The sequence below is a fragment of the Channa argus genome, chromosome 11 (assembly GCF_033026475.1).
Source record: "Channa argus isolate prfri chromosome 11, Channa argus male v1.0, whole genome shotgun sequence".
Taxonomy (NCBI): Eukaryota; Metazoa; Chordata; class Actinopteri; order Anabantiformes; family Channidae; genus Channa; species Channa argus.
Window position 1 is genome coordinate 27,375,380 of NC_090207.1, and position 19,829 is coordinate 27,395,208.

General features: G+C 35.8%; 1 protein-coding gene across 1 annotated transcript in view; it reads left to right on the forward strand.

Annotated features, from left to right (window-relative positions):
* Positions 1 to 19,829, forward strand: part of cacna1ba (calcium channel, voltage-dependent, N type, alpha 1B subunit, a) — a 156,159-nt gene that overhangs the window by 92,634 nt on the left and 43,696 nt on the right. The window contains exons 28-36 of the mRNA XM_067520853.1: positions 174 to 194; positions 9,025 to 9,121; positions 12,539 to 12,699; positions 12,833 to 12,970; positions 13,767 to 13,968; positions 15,933 to 16,097; positions 17,490 to 17,600; positions 17,679 to 17,762; positions 18,114 to 18,119. Coding sequence (XP_067376954.1) covers positions 174 to 194; positions 9,025 to 9,121; positions 12,539 to 12,699; positions 12,833 to 12,970; positions 13,767 to 13,968; positions 15,933 to 16,097; positions 17,490 to 17,600; positions 17,679 to 17,762; positions 18,114 to 18,119 — 985 coding nt within the window. The remainder of the gene's footprint in view (positions 1 to 173; positions 195 to 9,024; positions 9,122 to 12,538; positions 12,700 to 12,832; positions 12,971 to 13,766; positions 13,969 to 15,932; positions 16,098 to 17,489; positions 17,601 to 17,678; positions 17,763 to 18,113; positions 18,120 to 19,829) is intronic.

A 19,829-nucleotide genomic window follows, 5' to 3' on the forward strand; every position in this document is an offset into this window, starting at 1 on the left:
GTTAGTTTCTTCTTCACTGGGATTTGTTGTCTGCTACTAACCAAAATACTGTAAATGTTTTCATTAATAGAAACTTTTGTGTTGTCATTTTATGCAAACATGCATTATTTGTTTGTGTGTAAGCATCCATAAATGTGCTATACCTTCTTTTAACACTGTTTTCCCGCAAGTAGAACGCAACAAGGTGTGACCAGGTGGGGAACCGCTCTATGCCACCCTGACACCCACCCTGACCCATTACCCAATACCCATGCTTTAATGAACCCCCTTCCCTCTAAATCTCACCCTCTTTAACTGCAGAAAACATTTTTCTTATGTCTAGACTTATTTCATGTATAAAATATCAAAGTTACTGTCTATTAAATCACGTCTTTAACTCAAAAGGAAACTTTGTCTGACAGCTTTCAACTGAAACCTGCCTCTCCCTGTCAAAACTACTGATGGTTTTATTCATTTAATTTTAAAATCCTTTATTGCTCTTTTGGGTGTAAGTAAAACTTTGGACTTTCTAGTTAGATTTCTAATGTATGAAAAATAAGACTTTTCTGAATTATTTGAAAACCAAAAGGCTGGATTTAAATAGTATAAAAAAATATTTTATTGGATCTTGTAATAGTTATTTTAATTGACACAAGACACAAGACAATGGAGCAACATCCCATATATATGCATATTTCCAAGGATAACACAAGTATTTTCTTTTCTGTTGGCCAATCTAATATATTCCTTGTAACAGCCACCGTCGGCACGCTCAAACTGATGGACACAAAACTTTGTAATAATAGCATGATATGTATGATGTTCCAGCATTCCCAGTATATTTAAAGTCGGTGTTTATCTTTATTTTGGAGCAAACAGTCCATACAGGGGTGTTAGAACTAAGTGTTTGAGGATGATTTTTACAAAACAGGTTATAAAGCCAGATTTCTATGTCCAAATTAATTTTGTGTCCGGTATTGAAAATGTAATGTACAGTATTAGCCCATGTTTCTTTGGTCATCAGTACTCATTTTGCTTCTGTCACACTTAATGATTGTGCAAAGTAAGAAATTAAAGGAAGATAATTTGGTTGTTGGAGGGTAAGAACTTCAAATAAAAATACCTATTATCACATTTATCAGTATCAGAGGGTGTCTTTCCTTACGCCCTTCAAAAAATAAAATTCACCTTCCTTTTCTTAAAATAATCCTTTTTTTCTCAACACAATAATAACATTTTAAAATATAGCTTTTTTCTAAAAAAAAATAATAATAATATTACAAGTTTTACAAGTAGTACAAGTTTTAAGTTTCTTTGACACTGCCAAGGATAGTTACTGCTGGTTTCATGTAAATTCGGATCAACCACTGCCAATATTTAATTTAGGCTGCAACACAGCACGACGAATTACATGTGCATTTGACTGTCCCAAAAATATAATTACATTTGTTTAAAAGTTCTGCATTTAAAACTTTAAGTACAAGTGCAGGATTATTAGCATCAAAATATACTTAAAGAAGTTATGCAAAATGTCCAGTTTCAGAATGACCAATATAATGTTAATGATGATGTTATTCCAAAATAAGTTGCATATTATCAAGAGGAGTTAGCCCAGCTGCCCTCTTGATCATTTGAACGTTCACACCCCACAGAGCACCTGACAGATTTTTGTCAGTATTGTTGTTCAGTTCTTTCTTTCCTATTTCTTCATTATACAGTATTTGGGTGTTGAGGGGAATTCTTTGAAAGCTATCAGAATACCTTACAATATGTGGTCCTTCCTTTAGCCCTTATTGTAAATGTGTGAGTGCTTGGTCCTATGTCACTCTAATTGCATGCTAGACTAATGTGCATCAGAGCATGGAAGTTGTTGCATGTGGTTGTGAATAGAGTAAATTAAACTTATAAAACCAGAAAGACAGAAACTATGTCATCATATAACATTAACTTCTTCTCCAGCAATATCATAGATTACAGTTTTACCCATTACTGTTTTGCTGAAGTAGAATGAACTATGAATCACATTTTCATTGCTCCTTCCATATCTGATGTTTTTTAATTGGTTAGTGCCTCCTGGCACCAGTTTTGGCTAAGAGACTAAATGGAGTAATATCCAAATAACTGGAGCAAACGCTCCATTGTCTTTTTAAAAAAAATGTTAGATGGTTTAAGGAGTTCCTCAGTGTTCTTACCAAAACCTGATAATATCTTCCATCAAGATCAGCAGTTCCCTCCAGTTATAGACCACTAGATTAGGGCAGTTCCAGGTCAGTCTAAAGTAGTTGGGATGAAAGTCAACACTTCCAAGTATTGATCCATTGTTCTTTGATAGAAATGGTGGAGTAAGTTTGATGGGCATATTAGTTCAGTTTCTGGCATGATTTGGATATTGTACCAGTGAACCTCTTAATTAGCTGAATTAGTCAATTCGCATTTCAGTCTTGTCTGTGGTTGATGTATTTGGGGATGAACCTATTCAATGAGTTCATTAATTCAAGCATCTAGAATGACTTTTCCGTATAAAGTGACTATGCTAGGTCTAATTTGATAAGGATGCCTCCTGGGAGACTGCATTTGGATGTTTTCTTACCATTTTCAAGCAATAGCTAACTCCTAGATCATATTCGCTTCAAAAAGTATTTATAACCTTTTGTAGGTACAATATGTGTTTTAAAATTAGATAAAAAAGTCAAAAAATGCACACAATAATCCATAATTACAAACTGTAAACCTCCATCCAACCATCCAATATTGTTTGGGATTGTTCCAAGTTGGGGTTGGGATTGTCCTTAAATTGAAGTCTGTTCTTATATTTTGTCAACAGCAGTTGAATTTTAAAAGATGAATTGAAAGTGAAACTGAAATCCTAAAAATCTTCGAACAAATTATTTGTGTAAAGGCCACAGAATTGCTTTGGAATTACATTTTCAACGGTTTTAGAAATAATGCGGATATGGATATTAGTCTATAATTGGCTAAAAATCCTGGGTCACAATTGTTTTAAGCAGCAGCTTGATTACACCTACATTATTGACCTTTGGTACATAGCCTTTTTCTAAAGAAAGATTGACTGAAGGCAGCCCAGGAACGTCTATGGGTAAAAAGCAATTAACAGGAATTGGGGTCATATTGATGATTCTAAAACTGTTGTACATGAAGATCTAACTGTAATACGTGTGTTGAAGTATGGTGAATTCTTTCTTTATTAGTTACAGTTTTATTTGTAAAAGAAAGTAATGAAGTCACTGCTGCTAATAGCTGAGGGAAAATTAGGCTCATTATGCTGCTATAGGCTTAGCAGTCTAAGCCTATAGCAGCTATAACTAAGTATAAGCTTTATCAAAGAGGAAGGTTTTAAGCCTAGACTTAAAAGTAGAGAGGGTGTCTGCTTCCTGAATCTGAACTGGGAGCTGGTTCGGCAGGAAAGAAACTTGATAGCTAAAGGCTCTGCTTCCCATTCTACCTTTGGAAAATCTGGGAACCACAAGTAGGCCTGCATTCTGAAATCGAAGTGGTCTACTGGGATGATATGGTGCTATGAGGTCTTCTATATATGATGGAGCCTGACCATTCAGAGCTTTATATGTAAGAAGCAGGGTTTTAAATTCTATTCTAGATTTAATGGGAAGCCAATGGAGAGAAGCTAGTGAAGGTGAAATATGATCTCTCTTGCTAGTTCCAGTCAGCACTCTTGCTGCAGCATTTTTGCATTAATTGAAGGCTCTTTAGGGAGTTACTGGGGCATCCTGAAAGTAGGGAACTACAGTAGTCCAACCTAGAAGTAACAAATGCATGGAGTAGTTTTTCGGCATCACTTTGTGACAGAATGCTGCTAATTTTGGCAATGTTCCGTAGGTGGAAGAAGGCTGTTCTAGTGATTTGTTTTATATGTGAGATAAAGGACAAATCCTGGTCAAAAATAACTCCAAGGTTCCTTGTAGTAGTACCGGAGGCCAGACTTATGCCATCTAGAGTAACAATATTGTTAGACATCATATTACTGGGATTATTTGGCCCATATACTTTAGAAGTAAAAATTGTGGGACATCCAGGCCTTTATGTCTTGTAGGCTTGAAGCTTGATTAACTGATTTTTTTTCATCTGGTTCCATAGATAGATATAGCTGGGTATCATCAGCATACCAATGGAAATTTAAGGAGTGTTTTCTAATAATGTTGCCTAAAAAGACATATATAAAGTACAAAGTATTGGTATTTGGTATTGGTATTTATTGGTAAATAATGTTTCAATGCTGTATGTAAGGACAAGGTCTAGGGTGACTGAAAGAGTGAATGGGTTTATTTACATTTTTAGAAAAAATTATTGAATCTAATAATGAATTAAATGCAATGTTGAGGCTGTTACTGTCAGCATCTATGAATGTTAAAGTCATCCACTATAATGACTTTATTGGTACTAAGCATTAAATCAGATAGAAAACCTGAAAATTCAATCAAAAACTAATGTTTATTAGTAAGTTTGAGTGGAAGCTTGTAGCTATTCCCCCATCTTGGCCTATATTTATAGGAATATGATAATTAATATGACTTGAAGAGGTTGACTCATTGAGCCTGACATATTCTTCCTGCTGCAGTAGAATTTCTATAAAACCTGTTTCCCATATAAGCTCTAGTCAATATTAGAAGAACTCTGCCTTGGACATTGTCCAGTGTGGCCTTTCAGACATGTAACACACAGTGGGAGATAGTCCACTAGATTTCTATGTGCAATCAGCGCGCACAACATGATATAAAATGTAAAACTCAGGAAACAGTGTTTTGTTTACAGCACATCACAGCCTTGCAACTAATAAAAAAGGTTCTATCACTTGACAACAGTGGCAGTTGGGTGATTGAAGCATCTTCAACACGCCCACTAGCTTGCTTTTATTCCTCCAGACAATTTGGGACTGAGCAGTGTGCTGCATGCACACGGTCATGCACAAAATACGGACATTGCATTAGGGGGCTCGAAGGATATAGTCCGAATGATGTCACCAGTGTTTCACTCGGACAGTTTTGTTTACACATAAATACAAATTCAGAATAATGTCAGAATGGCAAAGAATGTCAGAAAGGTGCTTAAGACAAAATAAATCAAATTGATGATCACTTATCAAGTCATTTACTAGCAAAGATTTAGACGAGAGAGATTTAATATTTAATAATCCACATTTAATTGTTTTGGGGGTTTGTCCTGTAAGAGGAGTAGTCTTTTGGTTTATGTAATTTAGTTGGTTGGGCAACAAACAGTCTCAGATTAAAGCACAGGTGGTTGGAATCACACCAGTTCACAAAGTCTATGATGAGTGACTTGTAGTCCAGCTCATTCCCGTCAGACACACAGCCAATAATGGCTGAGGCATGAGAGAACTTCTGGAGATGACAACAGTCTGAAGTATAAAGGGTGAAGTGAAACGATGAAAGCACCATTCTGGGCCCCCAGTGCTGCAGTCTAATGTACTGTGGCCCATTGGTGGGGCAGCCAGTTGTCCATCCACTCCTGCCAACTCCAGCCACCCAGGCTCTGACAATCTCCAGGTGAGTCAGCAGGTAGATGACAGCTTGTTTTACCCTGATGTCTGGCCTGTAAGCAAACAGCATCACTGTCCTTGCCACAGGCTAAAGGTGACTGAGAATGAGCCTCTCCGTGGTTTTTATCAGGTGAGAGGTCAAGCCAACAGGGGTGTAGTGGTTTGGCTGCTTGGCGTATACAGTCTAAGGATTCGTTACCACACAGGAGGTCTTCCACAGGAAAGGGTCCTTTTCCAGTCTGAGGTTCAGGTTGAAAACGTACATGAGCAGTTCACAGAGCCAAGCAACAAGGTCCCTGAGCAGTCTGGGGCTTATCCTCTCTGGTCCTACAGCTTTCTTGTTTTTCAGCCACCTCAATTCTCTCCTCACCTGGTCGGATTTTAGCAGCCTCTCTTGTTCCTCCATATCTTTCCATCTTCTCTGCTTAGAGAAGTGAAGTGCCATCTTGATAACAGTATATCGTATTGTTTAACTTCACTGTGCCACTGTTACATTTTCAATATCTCAAGGCACACTAACTGCTTATTTGCAATCACAATCACACACACGATGGGGCGGCTGCTATGAGCAAATAAGTTAGGGTTTAGTGTCTTGCTCAAGGCCACGTCAACATGTGACCAGAGAGCCAGGGAGTGAACCAACAACTGTGGGATTGGTGGATGACTGCTCTACTTTCCTGCACCACAGTTGCTTCTACTTGTCTATTTGCAAACAGTACTCCGCCACCGGTGATACACTGGACTAGTGTTGGGAAATTTGTATTAGTGTTTTTTTATATTCTAATGCTTTTATTGTATATTTGGATATTTTTTTATGTAGGTTTGTGCCTTATTATACTATTGTACTACAAAATCCCTTTCAGTGAACATGTACACTTAGTAACACTGAAGAAGTTTGTGATGCTTGGTTCAGTAATCAGTGTTACTCATGGGCACGTAGTCAAACACCAGTCTGGGCTTAACAGGTAGGTAATCACATGGAGTGAAAAACACATGCATATCAAAAATGGGCATGGCATGGAAAATATTCTCTTCGTGATGGCATGGTTACAAGGGTCCGTGATGAACCTTGATTTCCTACTGGCAATTAGCAATACTCATAATCCTTAGCTTAATAGTCAGCAACAGAGAGGATCAATGGGAAGCTGTTACTCACTAAACCAGAGCGGCAGACAGAGTCAGGTCAATAAACGTGGTCAAAAAAAGTACTTGTCTTCAGGGGAAGATGTGCCCTTGGTCCTTCCATTGCTGCTTCTGTCCTGATTGGATCATATATTATTGAGAATGAGATATAACCTAGACTTGTCTTAAGAAAGGATTCTTAGGTTTGTAAGGAAAAGGTTTATTGTTTAGCCATTTCTATTCTAATTTACAGTAAAGATGATTCATATTATTGGTTTACTAGACATTAAGATGAGTCATAGGTGTCTTCTTGGCCTCCTTCACTAAGCGCCACTCAGTTTTTAAGGGCAGCATACTGTAAGCACCTATACACTTTTTCCCATTTTTATTCTATTTCTTAATGATATTTTAACTATACTACAAGAGATATTTAATGTTCTTGTAACCACCACCTGACTTAGCTTTTCAATAATCTTTTAGGGAGTTGATTGAATAGTGTAGATTTTGTCCAGTATACTGATTCACTTATTTTGTGACTTTGGTAACCAATTGTCTTCACAATTGTCTTCATGACAGTGATGATTTAAGAGTTACTTGGTCTAAATGTTGAATCTATGCTGTTACTTATTTTATGTTTTAAATTTTTAATTATTAAAGATTAATATTCTTAGAGATCTGTTGCCACTTTGACGTGTAAGTCTTTTTAGGAATTTTTGTGTTAAAAACAAAAAATGAAAGCTTAAAAAAATGTAAGCTTTTTTACCCCTTGTACTTTGTCATTGCAGTACATTGTTTAGTTATAGTAACTTTCAGCTAATCATATGTTTTTGTGTTATTAAAACAGTCAAGAAACTTGTATGATAATACAAATACTGGAGAAAAAAATACAAATCTAACTATAATATCTATATTTATATAAAAACTGATCTTATAATTGTTTCTTAAAACATGATAATTTTTTAACTAAATATGGCTTTACCAACTTGTGTTTTTATCAACTTGTTAGCCATATTATGTAGCAAATTAGTTTCAAGTATTTATCACCAAGATTTTAATCAAAAAGATGATGACTCATAGCATCTTGTTGATTAAAGGTTCCTGATGCACAATCTTAAGTCTGTCCATATTTGCATGGAAATAATAAAAGTGTGTTGTAATTGAGTCCTTTTTTGACAAAAGAAGAAACTATGCCTTTCTGTAAATCCATTTTTGCATGTTTTCAATAGAGACTTCATACTGACTTGTTGTTGTTCAGGATTACATGATACACATGTGAATGGTCAGAAGATGCATGCCTCTGTGTGAGGTAATCTATTTTGTGGGATGTCTGTCGACTACTGAAATAACATCACGTGAATATGTCCTACATAACTTAATGTCCTTGAAATGTATTGTAACTTATTGTTTAGTATAATATGCATTTGTTTTTGAAAGAATCAAATTTTTTACTACATATTGTTTTTAAAGAAATTACTAAATTTTGTAAATTTAGTGACTAATCTCTGTTCTATGTTTTGTTGTGTGAGTGTTATGCTCTATTTACCGTAATTTTTTTTTTTGCGTCATTTTAAATAGTTTTTTGTGATTAACAGTGATGAAACATTTGGCAGGTAATTATTAAGTAATTATGTCTTTGCTGGGTAGTGGTGTAGTAAATTACTAAAATGTCACTACGTAATAGTTCTAAAGTGGTTTTGGTCTATTTTATATTTATTGGAAACAACATCCTGACTCCAGCTCTGCATTACACGCAGAGGTGACACTAATGTCAATCTTCTCATCTTATTTTAAAAGAAAGTGAACAAGTATATATTTCCAAAATATTATACTTTTTTTCACTACTTTTGCATTTAGTGCATTTTTTAAAATCATGATATCAAGGTTAACGTCATTGTTACAAGGCCAAGGGTAATTAGCAGGGAAGCCAACGCCCAGGTTCATTGGACTGTTCTAATCCTGTTAAAGGACTGTGGTTGAAGTTTGACTCATAACCACAAAGGCTGGTGAATGAGAATACATTTTTTTAACCTCAACAAGGCTCTTAGATCTCTGCCCAGTCTAATAGTAATAGTAATAACCTGTAGATTAGGAGCATCATGCATGTACCATGATACCTTACATAACAGTGTTTCCAACAGACTTCCTATTTTTCTCTTTGATGTTTTGTTAATACCTAGAAATGCCACATGCCTTATCCACCCAGCTGAATAAAAATCACCTAATTAATATCCTGACGCATTTCAAAAGTAGTTACAAGTCTGACAAAATTTTAAAGATTGTGTTGTTGCTGGTGTGTACTTATTTATTATTAGTAAAGATAAACAATTGGATTACTTCATGTTATTTGTAGAGAATTATCTGCGTGTTTCAACAGTGTTTGACTTCCACAGGGGGACCAAAGGCAAAGACATCAGCACCATCAAGTCGCTAAGGGTTCTCCGTGTACTCAGACCTCTCAAGACCATTAAACGTCTGCCAAAACTTAAGGTTTGTCTCCAATGCATTTATATGTTTATTTATTTGAGATTTATTTCCTTATCCATTTTTGCATCTATCCCAATCATCCTAATTTTAATTTTATTAATTTATTATTTAATTTTAATGAATTATTATTATTATTATTGTTATTATTATTATTATCTTAAATATTCTTAAATTCTTATTTTTAAGAACTTTAAATAAATATTTATATTTAGTAATTTGGCAGATGCTTTTATCTAAAAAATAAAGCAACTTACAAGTGAGGTACAAGGCAAGCAAAAATCTAGATGAAGGAGAAATCTTTGAACCAAAGAGGAAGTGTTTCTGATTCATGAGATGGAAGTGCAAGAAAGAGTAGAACGTTTTTTGTTTGTTTGTTTGTTTGTTTGTTTTTAAGATTTAAGCACATAGGAAGGTATGGAGTTCTGTTTTCAGCAGTTGTATAGTGCTGGGACTATCAGACATCATTCGTTGGCAGAGCACAGGGGTCGGGAGGGGTTGAAGACCTGAGTGAGGGAGTTGAGGTAAGCAGGAGCTGTTGAGTTGACCAATCTGTAAGCAAGAGACAGATGTTTGATCCTGATACAGGTACAGGCTATTGCAGAGATCTGAAGAGTGAGTAACACAAGTCCTTTTTGGCTGATAAAAAATCTAGCATGCTGCCGAATTGTGGATCATCTACAAGGATTTGACTGTGCATGCCAATAACCCCAACAACATGGCATTGCAGTAATCGAGACAAGTTAATACTTTCACTTGCACAATGAGTTGGGTTGTATATTCCGAGAGGTAGGGTCTGATCTTTCTGATGTTCTAGAACGCAAATCTGCATGCCTTAGAGACTGAGGAGATGTGGTACGTGAAGCTCAGTTGGCTCAGTTAGCTATAAAAGTTTTCACCTTTGTGCTGAGCTTCTTCATTGCCATTAACAGGTTGTTTCCCATCCTTGCTGCAATAAGAGCTCCAAATAACTCAAGTCGAGGCAGTGTGAGTTTACTAATGGTTGCTAGTCTTGACTTGGACAAGACCAATCTGGTCTTTTAACATCTGGTGTCTGTCCTTGGATTTATGCTACCACTCCATAAGCTCTTACACTAGTATCCCAGAACATGTATATAGATAGATTGGGGTCTTTTCTTCTGTTTTTTTGTTTGTTTGTTGGTTTGTTTTGTTTTGTTGTTGTTGACCCTTCAAATCTATTCTGGCCAATTTTTAGAATAGAGTTCTGGTGCACCTCGTCTCCATGGTAACTCTTCTTCGTACCGTAACTTTGTTTTACCTGTCTTACCTGTTAGTTTTTGTTTTGTTGGGCCTCAATGTCTCTAATTTGCTTGGAGACTTTGTTACCCAGAATGCATGCAGCTGGTCTGAAACCTTGATAACTTCCTTGATGAACTTCATGCATGAAACTTTTATGCATGAAAATTGTTTCTCTAACGCAAAACTCCTCTGACTTCCACTATTCAGGAGGCGACGTACCTTGCCTATTCACTTGGTTCTGTTCACTGTTCACTCACTGTTTGTCTCTTGCGTTCCCTTAGAGTGTTCAGTTTGTTCACCTTTATCACACAATGGTGTTATCTCCAATAAAAAATGCACAAAATCCCCTTCATTCTTCAGATTTTGGCAATATGGCATTGCCCAAGACGTACAAAACATCTGCCCATCTTTCTTAGTTTTTTGTTTTGTAGACGCAGTGTTTTATTAGTGGACTGATTAATGGCCAGGGCCGTCACAGAACAAATAGCCTTGTGGAGTGCTCGGACAGCCTGTGTAAAGTGCCGATGCTGAGGGCAGGCTGGGTTTCTTTAACCTTGCTCCAATGCTTACATTTGGCTTTAAACGCAGTTGATGTGTAGACTGAGAGTCTAAGTTTGTTTGGCCCCCACCTTTGGTTAAGTTTTAAGTTAAGTTGGTCTCTGCTTTCAACTTCCTTCCACAGGGAGTTAATGACCTCAGGAACCTTCATCTCTTAAACTTGTTTTCCGTGTGTAAGCAAGAGCAAGATCATCTGGTATCATTTGAGGTAATATAGGGCACAGCAACCCTCCATAAGTGTCTGAAACCATTCCCAAGGATCTAAGCTTATGATCTGTACCTGTCTTATGGTGACAATGTCTGAGGATTTTCTTACTGGGGTCAGGTTCACCAGTTTGTTTCATGTGAGGACTCACAACTGAGTCCTTTCTCTGAAAGCTGTCTTTGAGCAGTAATTTTTAGTTATTTTATTTCTTGCTACAGCACTTGCTGCTGGGGCCACATAGTATCATTTGAGATACATTTTCAGTTTTATTTAATTCTCTGTTCTCATGAATGGATCTCGAATAAGTCCCAGAATTTCTGCCATTTCAATGTTTCGATATCATATTTTCAATCTCAATCTCAAGTTCTATGAGATTTCTTTGCTAAACCGACAGTATGGACAGCGGGTCTCGTAAGTGGTTTCTACTGATACAGTCCTTATACACTTACTCTTCAATTGCCCGGTTGTAACTTCAATGCGGACGCTCTTACAACTCCACACTTCTGTTTCAGTCTCTGCAAATGCTCCATCATTTTTGTTCTGGCTCTACTTTAGCTGTTGAGCTAGTTGCAGCTATTCTCAGATCTAAGCTTCCTGGGTTTTGTCACCAACAAATGTGGATAACTGTAACTGCTACAAAAACGTCTGGAGTCAGGCATTTGCAAACTTAAACCCTACTGAACGATCACAGTATTACGTTAGATATGCATGGAATACAAGTTTGTTATTCTTTCCTGCTAGGAAACTTACAATTTTTACTCTCTTTTACATCTCCTTTATTCAACTCTAGTTTCTACATTAGCCAATATGACCACCTTGTGTTTCAAGTAATTTCACTTAAATTTTAATACCCAGCACAGAAATGAAATGTTCCAGTGTTTATAATATTTAAACTATTCTAAACTGCATAATCATTTATAATGAATTAATGCACAAATTAACTAAAGATACAACAAGTCAAGTTGCCATGACTTAAATTCCATTTAACCAGATTTTACAGTAGATTTTAAATCAGATTAGAAAAAGACAGTAAAAGTAAAGTACCTGCCCTTTTTTTTGTTTTATTATTTTAAATAACCTTTAAATCCCTTAATTGGATATACTTTTTGATTTTTTTTTTTTTTTGCTTTCCTCTCTGCTACATCTTATCTTTGTTACTGTGCACCCTGTGTTTGAATTTTTAATAATCCTTTGCAAGTATATTGTAATCGTTAGCTAGCCAGAAAAACCTGTGAATGTTTCCAAATAGATTAACTGTCCCACATATGTCCACAATGATACAGAAACAAGTTCATGTGAGGAGTAAATTTTTTAAGAGCACCATGACCAACGTAATTCAGAAATCATTTTCTACTTAATTCCGAAATTTATTTTGTGTATATGCTTGTTTGTTTCCTCAGGCAGTGTTCGACTGTGTGGTGAACTCTTTGAAGAATGTGCTGAACATCCTCATCGTTTATATCCTCTTCATGTTCATCTTTGCAGTCATTGCAGTTCAGCTCTTCAAAGGAAAATTCTTCTACTGCACAGATGAATCCAAGGGCCTGGAGAAGGACTGCAAGTTGGTCAAAAATTCCCAACTTCCTTATTTTGTATTTGGGAAACTATAGAATTATAGACTGTCAAATTTTAATGTGGTTAATACCTTGTAACACCACTCAGTTTTATGTACAGTATGCTTTTATCACTTTCAGAGGACAGTTCCTAGACTATGATAAAGATGAGGTTGCTGCCATGCCCAGAGAGTGGAAAAAATACGAGTTCCATTACGACAATGTGCTGTGGGCCTTCCTGACCTTATTCACTGTATCCACTGGGGAGGGCTGGCCAACGTAAGTGTAGAATGACATAGTCATAGTTAAACTATTCCCATCTGTGATGCATTTGGAACCTGAAAAGATGATTCATTTAAGGTTCAAATTAAGAAGTAAATCCCCTATCCTTTTAAGACATTTAGATGTATGTAATCAACAAATTCAATACAATTAAAATATATAGTTTTCTTAGTGAAATACTTGTACTTTTGTACTTTAAAAAGATTTTAGAGCAAATAATTAGTATTTACATTTGAGTAAAGATTTTGAAGTGGTATTTCTATTTGTTATAAAGTATTTACGAGAGCTTAGATGTAAATGGTCTGCACTTATATAGTGCTCTTACCTTGTTGGTACCCAAAGCGCTTTACAATGTTTTTCATTCACCCATTCAAACTCATAATCACACATCAATGGGGGAGCTTCTACGTAGCTGGCCTATACTTACCGGGAGCAACTACCCAGGAATTGAACAGATAACCTGGGAGTTGGTGGATGACTGCTCTCCCTCCTGAGCCACAGTCACCAAATGTAGAGTATTAGGTTTCTGTATTATTATAATCTCTCATTATATGCTCATACACAGAAAATCATATACACCTATTTTTTGCAATTTTGGCCGACACCAGTATTTAAACACTGGTACTGAAAAAAGCCCTAAGCAAAAGGATTATTATTATTATTAAACATTCTCAAACAGCTTTTCAGGAGTTATATATTTTTTTGTTTGTTGGGGGGTTATAACATTACAGAGCGGAATATGATACTGTGTCTCATTCCCTAATTGTTGTGTTGTGCTGTACTCTTTTTGCAGTGTCTTGAAGCACTCTGTGGATGCCACATTTGAAGATCAAGGTCCTAGTCCAGGCTACAGGATAGAAATGTCCATCTTCTATGTGGTCTACTTTGTGGTTTTCCCTTTCTTCTTTGTCAACATCTTTGTTGCTCTGATCATCATCACCTTCCAGGAACAAGGAGACAAGGCCTTGTCTGAGTGTAGCTTGGAGAAGAATGAGGTAAAGAGTAGTGATGACAGAAAAACTTTAGGCTGTACCTTGTTTGGACAGGAAGTCTCTTCTGCACTAAACTGCCATCTTTATCTCTGTTGACTTTCTTATTTAGTTATTTGGATACCCTTAAAATATGACTACCCTAGTATAATCTCTGTTTGTTCTAAAACCTTTTCCTTCTCCACACTTAACACCGGGGAAGTGCTCTATCACTTCTAAAGTGGTAGAGGGTCCATATAGTGTGCTCCAGAAATTTTACTTTTGACTCATCAAACGAATCAAAACCAAAGCAAATAACGTATGTTAAATTGTCCAAGTATAGGCTCATATTTGGGTATACAAACATGTTATAAACAAAACAAACAATTTGTTTTACACATATAGGGAATCACGCTGGAGGTTTACTAATAAGTGATAATTCTGTATTTACAGCTTCAAATTCTGTTTTATAATGAGATTACTGAATTACAAATTGGAGACAAAGAGCCCATTAAAATGAGTTTGAAAATAGTAATAATAACACAGCTGATTTAGAAATAAACAGTGACGTGAGAAAAGAGGGCATGCATGTCAAGTCAAGTCAAGTCAAGTCAAGTGGCTTTTATTGTCATTTCTACTATACACTGTGGTACACAGTACACAGTAGAAGTGTAGTAGCGTGTGTAGTAGATTGTGTGTAGACTCATACAGGGCAGTTCATATCAGTTTAAACTTAAGTCAGTTGGGCAGACTGAAAAAACAAGGAAACATTATTCCATAGTGATAATGTCTCTTTCATGCTGCCACTCTGCTGCTATTTGCAGCCTTTTTGCACTTTGATGGCTGATCTAACAGTTCTACACACAGTTGCGTAGTTTCCATGCTAAATAGAATAATTTAGCACATACACAATCACACTTTCAATCAACATAAAATATATAATACCCTGATAGTAGGTAGTAGATAATAGTAGTTTGTTGCTCTTTTAACTCACCAACTATGAGAACTTATCTTAGTCTGCAAATCAAAGTAAATTACATTAGATTTACCAACACAATACACACAATGTGCAGCAGTGTGAAGAATTACCAAATTGATGAACTGAATGGTTATAGCTATGGTAGGAGAGAAAAAATAAAGCTGAATGGTTGTTTATGGTTTAGTAAGAATTACACTTATTTTACTCATAGACCTCCAACCATTTTTAGTTACGAAAAACACATTTGGATGAGCTTAATGTAAAATTTGTTTGTGAGTTGTCATAATTTGTTTAAAATGTTTTATTAACAAAACTGGCAGTAGCAAACCTATAACTATGAAACAGAACAGTGTCAAAGCCACCATAATTAGGGATCTGTGAATACATTTTTAAATTCATTGTAGTGGTGTAGAGAGCCAAAATGGTAAAAATTGTGTAAATACATACACATGCAAATGTAAAAAATAAATAAATAAATTAATAATAATTCAGTTTATGTATAAAGCACTTTACATTTGTTAACAAATCTCAAAGTTGATGGAAAAGCCTAAATAAATGAGTACATAAGTATAACAAATGCCGATGTTTACAGTACATACATTCAAGAGAACTTAGGAAATATAAAAATAATGATAAAACAATATGAATATGAATGATATGATATGCTGTTCTCACTGCAGTCATCAAAAACCCAAGCCAACACAACACCTATTGCAACCTTTTAGAGAGTTTAATTGATGCTTTCAGACACAATAAAATTAACTTAACTTTGCTTAAGATAATTCTTTTTTGCAAATGACTTCATCCTCCAGTAGTTGTACACAGCTAAAGTACCCAATGTTTTGTGAACTCCATGTATTCCAGTTCAATATGTGCTCCTTTTTGGCTTCTAGAACATAATGTTACTTACTACTTTATTATCAATTGTCCACAGTTAATAAAAACTGAACCTTTTTTAAAACTTTTTAAATAATGATCACAGTGAAGGAGAGGTGTTTTTTCTGTCTTACAGAGGGCTTGTATTGACTTTGCCATAAATGCCAAACCACTGACACGCTACATGCCTGAGAACACACAATCCTTTCAGTACAGAATGTGGAAGTTTGTAGTATCAGCTCCATTCGAGTACTCCATCATGATCATGATTGCTCTCAACACGGTGGTACTCATGATGAAGGTAAGAACTTTCTTAATAAATACAATATAGATTTAATGCATTTTTTTTCAGCTATTTTATGATTTAATTCATTAGTTCGGGTAGTTTGACATTTTGAGAATTTTTTTTAACCATTTCACTAAAAGTCAGATATTGTTTAATCTGTACAACAGTCCAATTGTTTCACATTTTCAAAACAATTGGGATGGTTTGTAAATTGTTTAAAAAAAGGGAATACAACTTGTATGAATTCCACAAATTCATCCCTGCAGACTTGCAAACTGATAACGTAAGATGGTCCCTCTCCATTTTTAAGCTGGAGAATTTCACAACTTTAATTTCCCTGTTTTGCATTTTTTCTCAGTTTATGAAATCCTAATCTTTATTATTATTATTATTATTTCTACTTTTTCTTCTGATTGCCATGTTCTCATGTTATTTGGCACTTAAATACTTTCTAAAGAATGGAAAGACCATTCAAATTTTCAGCAAATCACAACACATTTAGCTATCTTTTATTCTGCTTTTTAATATCTTTCACAGATTTTGAATAACAAAGTTTCTGTTCTAGGTACTTTTTGGAAAATGTTCTACTTCTCCATTAGTGTGTATTGCAGAATGGTGACTAGTGACTGTGACTTACGGTTCTTTCAGTATATAGGCAGAAGCGGAGAGAGTGCTGTCCGAAAGTCCCATGGGACCCGATTATAATGGAGGTCCATAAATTTACCTCAAATCACAAATGGGGGCTGTTTTAAAATTGCAGCCCTGCTTTCATTTTATTGAGTATCATCAAATAAAGTCTATCACCATATCAGTGAAGCCCTCTGGCGCTCACAGTTTTTACATTTTTTTTAACAGGACTAATAATTTTTCACATTTTGCGAGGCAAAGTCTGATCAGTTTATAACCTTTATAATGATGAGATGTAAATGGTTCTGCATACTTCAAAGATTCAACATTAACATGATGTTTTGAAATCGTCAGTTTAAAAATTCTTTAGAGTTAAACTTTGTACGGAGCGATTACTTTTCTACAGTTTCCAGGATTTTTATGCTACTATTTTATGCTCTTTTTTTAAATTGTTTTTTCACATTTTTATAGTAAACCTTTTAGCTATTTTTGAATAGTTCAGCTTCGATTCAGTTTTCAGCAAAAACAAACATTTCAATTCGAAAGTTGTTTTTCTTTGGTTATGATTATTACGCAACTTTAAGTTAAAGTAAACAGCTGCTTGCTCTAGATTCATACATAACTGTCAGATATGAGAGGTACTGATGTTGATTATTTCATGTAACTCAAGAAAGCAAAAGACTACAAAATGTCAAACTGTTCCTGCAAGCCACCGTATAAAAATTTAAAATAAAATCAGCATCAGTGTAATTTTAAACCCCAATTACTCCCATCCTTTAGTTCCATGGAGCTCCAGAGTTCTATGAAGCAATGCTGAAGAACCTCAACATAGTCTTCACCACTCTGTTCTCACTGGAATGTATCCTCAAGATCATTGCTTTTGGGCCTCTGGTGAGTACAATTTATGTAGAAACTCTAAATGTCCTGAGTAATGTAAACAACTAATGGTTTTCAACAATTGTTTTTCAGAACTACCTAAAGGATGCCTGGAATGTGTTTGATTTTGTGACAGTCCTGGGGAGCATCACTGACATCTTGGTGACTGAAATCAATGTAAGAGCACCCTTCCAAACCTTTCTGAGTTCACACAACACTTCTGTCATGGTAATCAGCTAGGACAGTCTGTAGACCATGTTTTATGCAAACAAGCTAACTAGCTACATCAGTAACAATCTTGGCAGTGGTCCAGGGAACCTAACAGCTTTAGATGAAAAAAGCATGGTAGAATTGTGAGCAAGTATTTTGTTTATTTGTTGACCTTTCTGCTGTTCTTATTTCCTCATTCTCTACTCTTTCTCTCTTAAATTCTTTTTATATCTTTCTGTATGGTTTCTCTCTTTTACATTCTCATCTTGTTGATTGTTCTCAACGACGTTGCCATATTCTGGTCCAACACATCACTAGACAACAGTAAGTGACTTTCTGTTGCCTTTCTATGCTCTTAGCTCGCATAATGGCTTCCTTAAAAGTGCTTTTTTTTTGGCAACTGGTCTTGGTTGTAGTCCTTGAAGATGTTTCACCTCTCATCCAAAAGGCCTCATTATATCTGACCAACTCAGAGAAGCAGGCATATGAACTGATGTGTAGGATCGTTGACACTTGATGATTGTCTGGGGGTTATTGTCCCACCCTTCTTTAATGTGTGTTACTTGTGTTAGAGCAGTGGAACCTATTTAAGGTCCTCAAGGACCCCAGCCCTGTTTGTTTTCCATTTATTGCCCTACCCACAATTTTTTACCTGGATATATCTGCAGGTGGGTTTGGTCAGTCAGTAGTCAGTAGTGCAGGGATAGTTGGAAAATGGGGCTGTGGCTATTGAGGACTGCATTTGGACTGTGAATGACTGAAGTGATGAAAGAACTGCATTGTAAGTAATTGAAAAGTGATGCCATAGGCCACTTTTGTTGAGCAAGGGTCATTTGAGCTTGAGGCAATTTGATAATAACGGGTGAAGCCTTTTGGATGAGACATTAAACATCTTCAAGAACTAAAATAAAGTCCAGTTGCCACTGACTAACCTGTTTGGAATAACAATGACAAGGAGAACCTTTTGATATATACAATTTTGTCCAGCATTGTGTTCGGAAGAGTAAAAAAAAACAATAGTGATACTTTAATCCTTTTCAAATATGTACCTTGCTTTATACAGAGAATGTGACCATAATCCTTCATTGTGCATGTATGAAGCTCCCACGTCATTTTTGTGTAAATCACAATGACAAATGAAAGTAAAAAACAATCACAATAAAAAAAACATTATGTAACACATTCAGCATTACCCAGAACTCTGTCTTCTCGACTCGGTTACCACCAAAAATTTGCCATCATAAACCTAAATCCAAAAAATATATAGAAACACACATATACTGGGATATTTTCATATAATCTTTATGATTGAATTATAACAGTTTGGTCACCTTTTTTTATATGAAGTCTTTTATTTGTTTGCATTGATCTTATTGTCACATACTAAAGGTACAATAAGCATAAGGCCATAGCATCAGACTGTTTGTACTGACACACACGCACTTATCGGCCACATTGTTAGGTACACCTGTTTAACTGCTCATTGTTCCAATATCTAATCAGCTAATCACATATCAACAACTGAGTGCATTTAAGCATGTAGACATGTTCATACTGAGCATCAGATTGGAGAAGAAATGTAATTTAAGTGACTTTAATTGTGGGAAGGTTGTTGGTGTCGCATGGACTGGTCTGAGTATTTCAGAAACTGTTGATCTTCTGGGAATTACACACACAACCATCACTATAGTTCAAAGAATGGTCTGAAAAAAAAAATCCAGTAACTGGCAGTTCTCGGGGTAAAAATCCCTTGTTTATGCCAGATGTGATAAGATACTGGCTAGGAAGATTCAAACTTATAGAAAGGCAACAGCAACTCAGATAACCACTTGTTACAAATGAGGTTTGCAGAAGAGTGACATTTGAATGGATGGGTCAGAATTTGACATAAGAAAACATGGATCTGTCCAGCCTTGTATCGAGCTGGTGCTGTAATGTGTGGGTGATATTTCCTAGACACATGCTGTGGCCCTTAGTAATAATTGAGCATTGTTTAAATGCCTGGTGAGTGTTGGCCAGGTTTATAGCATTTCC